The sequence below is a fragment of the Antennarius striatus genome, chromosome 3 (assembly GCF_040054535.1).
Source record: "Antennarius striatus isolate MH-2024 chromosome 3, ASM4005453v1, whole genome shotgun sequence".
Classification (NCBI taxonomy): domain Eukaryota; kingdom Metazoa; phylum Chordata; class Actinopteri; order Lophiiformes; family Antennariidae; genus Antennarius; species Antennarius striatus.
Genome location: NC_090778.1, coordinates 29,208,621 through 29,214,749, shown reverse-complemented (window position 1 = coordinate 29,214,749; position 6,129 = coordinate 29,208,621). Strand labels below are relative to the sequence as shown.

Below are 6,129 nucleotides of genomic sequence, written 5' to 3'. Positions count from 1 at the left end.
CTAGCTTCTCCTCCACCTGTTCCCTGCTCTCACTGCAGATCACAATGTCATCTGCAAACATCATAGTCCATGGAGATTCCTGTCTGACCTGGTCTGTCAGCCTGTCCATCACCATAGCAACAAGAAGGGGCTCAGAGCTGATCCCTGATGCAGTCCCACCTCCACCTTGAACTCCTCTGTCACACCTACACACACCTCACCACTGTCTTACAGTCCTCATACATGTCCTGCACCGCTCTAACATACTTCTCTGACACTCCAGACTCCAGACACTCCACTCATACAATACCAAAGCGTAACATTCAGTAAAAAATACCCCAGACAAAGTAAACCCAACGCTGATGTGAAAGACTTCCCAGAACTCGTTCTTTCCAGTCCTTCAGGTTGTTATGCACTCAGTCATTCCACCTTAGAATTTTGGAAACATTGCTAATCTCAAAAATCGTATTCTTTATCAGCCACATTAACAAGTTAGAGAACAGAATAACAGAATAACATAAAACGCTTCCCATCAAGACCAGAGTGTGAGAATTCTACCTAAACCACATCAAAGGGATTGGGCGGGACTAGAATCCCATCCCGTGGCGTGCTAACATTTGAAAAGCAATGAGTAAAGACTGAGGCAAGCTAGTCACAAGCTAAGAGGAGTGACTAGCCTGGGGGGTGGACCACATGAGGACTGCGTAGATGGAGTCCCATCATCTCTTTCCTCTCTACTCCTCAGTGTCGGGGGAGACGTGGTTCTGATAGGACGAGTCCACCTGTCCATTGGACTGCACCGTCTCCACCAGGCTGCTGTTGGGTCCAACCCCATCCTGGGCGGCCACGTCTGTGGGCTGCTGTCCCCTCAGGCCCTCCTTACTGTGCCAGACCCCATAGCCAAAGTACACCAAGAGACCTGCAGCGGGAACACAGGACAGGTGTGGGTTCTAGCCAGAGAAACGGGCGGGGAACCGGTCTGAGTCTGACATCACCAACGGGAACACAGGACAGGTGGAACAGTACTGACTCAGGTAAAGTTCAGCACTGCTGGGGGGTTTCAACCAACTGAGAAAAGTCCACAAACACTTATCGAAGAAGTCAACCTACGTTAATCTACTCATCACAATGTTTCCTAGCCCACTAAATATTTGAGGAGTTGCTCATCAAGCAGACTGAAGACCGGACTAGATTTGGCTCTGACCGTTGACAGACATCAAAGTCGACGGGCTGGACAGCAAAATAAACCAATCCAGGTGTATAAGGGAACGTCTTTTATGTAAAGACTGTCTTCATGTGCAGGTTGAAGTTTTAAGACCAAGCCTCTGGCTCCGTTTGTGTTTCCGTTCTGCGTGGATCACCGCTCAGCCCTCAAGGCTGTCCAATGTTGAGACAGAGACGAGTTTGTACAACAAGTTCTCACACAAGCTGACGGGTCATAAAATCTGCTTCATTTACATAAACATGAGAAACTGTCAAACCGTGGACACTCTGTTCTACCTGGTGTCTTCTTACCTATCGTGAGCCACACAACAAATCGAATCCAGGTCAGTTTGCTGAGCTTCATCAAGAGGAATATGTTGAGGAGGATGCTAGCAGCCGGAGTCAGAGGAACCAAAGGAACCTGCAGAACAATCATAAATCACTAGTAGATTCTTGGTAATGACAGTTAGCACAATGCTGTAGCAAAACATGTCCCGCCTACTCCATGCGTGACACATATCTGTTCAGGGTCAGTTAAGGTTAAGTGTTCCTTGCGTCAGATAGACCCACAAGGGATTCTTCAGGGATTATGGAAGCTGTCAAGAAGCTGATATATCCCGATGCCTTGGGGATGAGATCCGTCACATGCTGCCAAACGTCAATCTCGTAGCAGAGGGGTTAGTTAAAACTAGCATTATCCTGGACTGCATTCAGCAAATGGAACTCCTTCCCAGCTGGCTGAGGGCGTGAGGCGGGGGACACTCTGGGCACAACGCCAGTGCACCGTAGAGCCACACAGAGACACAGACAAACACGCACGCACACTTTCAAACCTAAGGTCAATTTGGGAACAACCAATTAACCTGAAGCGCTTGGTGGCCCAGTGGGTGGCGCTGTCGCCGCACAGCAAAGCTTCCGGGTTCACGTCCTGCTCTGTGGGGAGTTTGCATGTTTTCCCCGTGTCGAGGGGGGTTCTCTCCACGTTCTCCGGCTTTCTCCCACACCAATTTAAATTCCCTAATTTCCCATAATTTGTTTGGCCAAGGTCCCAATTAATCGTAAAAAATTAATAAAGCCACTAAAGCTTTTGTTCATTTCATGCATTCATTTTCACGTACCGCCGCTGTATCCACCGTAGCGGGTCACAGGCAGCTGGAGCCTATCCCAGCTGACATAGCGCGTGAGGCGGGGGACACTCCGGGCATGACGCCAGTGCACCGCAGAGCCACATACAAAGACATACAAACACACTCACACTCACTCACTCCTACGGGCAATTTGGGACGGGCCAATCAACCTGAAGCACATGCTTTTGGAGGTGGGAGGAAGCCGGAGAACCCGGAGAGAACCCACGCAGACACGGGAGAGCATGAGAACTCCACACAGAGTGGGACTCAAGCCCGGACCCGCCGTGTTGTGAGGCGGCAGCGCTAACCCCTGAGCCACCATGCCGCCCTGGGTTCATTAATGTTTAAATTGAAGTAAATATATCATTAAATTTCACTGTTATGCAGATGATACCCAATTATAATTGTAATCAAACAAATGTGACCAATTAGTTAAATTAGAGACTTGCCTCAGGACCAATAAAAAAAACTGAGGTTATTTTTATTGGTCCTGAACACCTTAGAGATGATTTTTGTAATGCTGCAATTCACTTAGATAACTCTAAACTCTAGCAGGGATGTCAGGAAACTGAGTTATTTTTGACCAGGATCTGTCCTTTAACTCCCATATTAAGTGCTTTATAAATTATTTATTACTTTATGTTGCTGCCAGTGAATCAAGAGAAGCACATCAGGTCTAAGGTCAAGAAGGTGGCCTTCAATCCTCATAAAATACTAAGTTGTGTAACAGTTGTAAGAACCAGAGAAGACCTCACCTGGAAGGTTTTGCTGTCAGATCGTTGCTCGTGGACCCAAATGAGCGCCAGACTGAGAACATAAGCTAAGCTAAATATCAGCAGCAGTAACGCGAAGCTCCAGACTGGCAGCTGATTGGTTCCAAATTCTAACACGGCACAGAAGGAGACAGCGCTCGCAATCATAGCCGTCACGCAGAAGGCCACCACCTCACCTGCCCCAAAACCCCCCAGCAGCCTGCCCAGGTAGGGTTCAAAACAGGCCCTCAGCTGCCCCACCCCACGCCGTTCTCTGGTCTGCATGTCCACCAACTGGAGTTTGTCAGAGAAGGATTCGTACTGCTTCAGCTCTCCACTGTCCTCCATTATGGTCTGAGACTCTGTGGGGGCAGGTTCAGGGTCAGGATTAGGGTTGGGAGATGTGGAGGCAGCTCCGCTGGCTTTTTCAGGCTGATGGCGCAGCACAATAATACTTGCTGCTACAAACGTGTACGCCAGGAGGGTACCGATGGACAGGAACTGAACCAAGGCTGCCAGGTCAAAGATGAGAGAACATAAAGCCACGAGAACCCCAAAGGTCAAGATTGCGTTGACGGGGACTTTGGTGACAGGGTTGATTCGAGCAAACAGGGAGAAGAGTAAACCATCCTCCGCCATGGCGTAGACAATCCGAGGGAGGGAGAAGAGGTTGCCGAGCAGCACAGTGTTCATACCTAGAGAAGAAAGAGTTGTTACTACGATGTTGTGTTAAACAATTTATGTACTTGAAAAAGGACAAACTAACTTGTAGAATAACTTTGATTTTAATGTTTTAGTACCAGACCTACATCAATAGACCTGTGGTGCTCAATACATCGATTTCTATCAACCAGTCGATCATAACGTTAGTAATTTCCCTATCCTTAATTGTGTGTCTAGGCCAGGCATGGGCAAACTACGGCCCCCGGTCCATGTATGGACCATGAGACTTTATAATCCAGCCAGACAAAATTGTTTCAACAATGTAATTATATTCAAGAGATAAATGCAGTTGTAAAATATTTTTGACAATAAGCCTTGCATAGGTTTGCTTGGCTGGCTGTAAAAGGTCAAAACCTTTCCTCTAATAGTTTCTACACGTCATTTGCATTTGAACAAATAAACATTCCATTCATCTCCTCTTCAGCTTTCAAATTTTAGAGGGCTGTGCAGCCCACCAGTCTAAAGGTTTGCCCACCCCTGTTCTAGGCACCCTGTGGAGGAGGCTCATTTCAGCAACTTACATCTATGATTCTTTTCTTTCGGGCATTACCCAAAGCTCATGACCATAGGTGAGGATAGGAACATAGATTGTCCAGAAAATCAAGAGCATCGCATCCACATTTCACAGATCAGAATAGAATTCACTTCATCGTAGACACTACCCTGACTGATCGATCGATTTATCCCTGTCTGTAGAGAAGTCCAACTTTTGCATACTAAAACCATGAATTAAGACTTGGAGGTGCTGTTTCTTTTCCAGTCCACTCAGCAACTAACTGTCCCAGTGACAGTCAGAGGTCACAACCTGATGGAGCTACCTGGACCACATTATCCCAAAGGAGCAAGGACTTGATCTTGACTCCACCACAGTAAACCCTCTGTTTCTCACTGTATGAAGAAAAATGTGTGCAAAGGTTATGAACAGAATCATTGACAAAAACATTTCAAAGGGGTATTACCAGTAAACCTTTAAGGGCTGTTCAATGGTCGAGTACCAAAACAATGTAAATAAATGTCTTTCTGTAAGTTGGACATCTTTTTAAAGTAGAGACTCACCACAAATGGAACCTATAGCCACAACAACTCCAGCCCAACTGTAACCACGGCGGAAGAAGGCGTCTGCCAGCGCTGAGTTGGGGTCTAACGTATGCCAGGGAACCATTAGTGTGAGCACTGTGGAGACCAGGATGTACGCTGATGCTGCCAGACCAAGGGCAATCGCTGTGGCGATGGGAACAGCTTTCTGCGGGTTCTTTGTTTCCTCGGATGAAGAAGCAATAACATCAAATCCCACAAATGCAAAAAAGCACGTGGCAGAGCCTGACAGTATTCCAGATATCCCAAAAGGGGCAAAACCTCCTTCTTTCTGGCTCCAATTGACTGGATCCGCCAAAATAAAACCAAAAACCAGGATGAAAAGAATGACGCACAAGCTAATGACGGAGAAAATATGATTGAGGTAAGAGGACACTTGAACTCCAAATGAAATAAAGAGTGTGGCAACTATTACAATCCCCGCTGCAAGGATGTCAGGGTAATGGGCGAGGAAGGGTGTGTTCCACTGAATGATGTGCGTCTCTGTGAAGTTCTGGATTGTGTGGTTAAAAATGGAGTCCAGATAACCACTCCAGGCACGCGCCACAGCAGCAGCTGTAACCATCTTCTCCAGAATGACATTCCAACCAATCAGAAAGGCCCAGATCTCTCCCATAGAGACATAGGTAAACATGTAGGCAGATCCGGTTCTAGGGATTCGTGCTCCAAACTCTGCATAACAAAAGGCAGCTAGAAGAGAAGCGATACCAGCTAAAAGGAAAGATATGACGACACCAGGCCCAGCAACGTCTTTAGCTACTGTTCCTGTCAGGACGTAAAGCCCAGAGCCCACCATACCACCAACACCCAACAGGGTCAGGTCCAAGGTGGACAGGCAGCGCTTCAGTGACGTGGTCATCATGTCTTCATCCAGGGTCTTGAGTCGGTTCAGTTTCTGACAAAGGCGCACCACTGGGGTGCAGCCTCTTGGACAAGTTGCCATGGCTTCAGAGTCAGACAGGCCAGCTGGGCTAGATGGTGCTACAGCACTTACACTGGATCCATTAACCGTGGGTGAAGCTAACCTGCAAGACAATAGCATACATGATGGTGGCACAATATATGGTTTCATGATGAGCCAATGTACCACTGGAAGACGTACAATGTCAAGGAAGAAGAATGACTTGTGTCCTATGAAACGGTAGACATGGTCCCAGATGTTTTAGCAAAGGTCACCAGCACCAAGACAACTGAGAGAAAACTAATGGCTTTAAAACCAAAATGGACGTGATAGTAGTGAACATATTGAG

General features: G+C 47.2%; 1 protein-coding gene across 1 annotated transcript; it reads right to left on the bottom strand.

Moving 5' to 3' along the window:
• Positions 1-403: 403 nt before the first annotated feature.
• On the bottom strand, positions 404-5,822 carry LOC137592954 (cationic amino acid transporter 4-like). The gene is made up of 4 exons (XM_068311452.1): positions 4,841-5,822; positions 3,065-3,756; positions 1,495-1,603; positions 404-898 (listed from the first exon to the last, which is right to left on the bottom strand). The coding sequence occupies exons 1-4, from the start codon at positions 5,820-5,822 to the stop codon at positions 714-716; spliced, it is 1,968 nt and encodes a 655-aa protein (XP_068167553.1). The 3' UTR covers positions 404-713.
• Between the last annotated feature and the right edge of the window lie 307 nt (positions 5,823-6,129).

Bases quoted from the DNA above. Each gene is read 5' to 3' on its own strand.
- LOC137592954 (XM_068311452.1), bottom strand. From the start codon at position 5,822: ATGGCAACTTGTCCAAGAGGCTGCACCCCAGTGGTGCGCCTTTGTCAG. The intron at 3,757-4,840 runs GTGAGTCTCTAC...TTTCTTCTCTAG, and splicing joins GGCTATAGGTTCCATTTGTG to GTATGAACACTGTGCTGCTC. The intron at 899-1,494 runs GTAAGAAGACAC...TTCCCGCTGCAG, and splicing joins TGTTGTGTGGCTCACGATAG to GTCTCTTGGTGTACTTTGGC.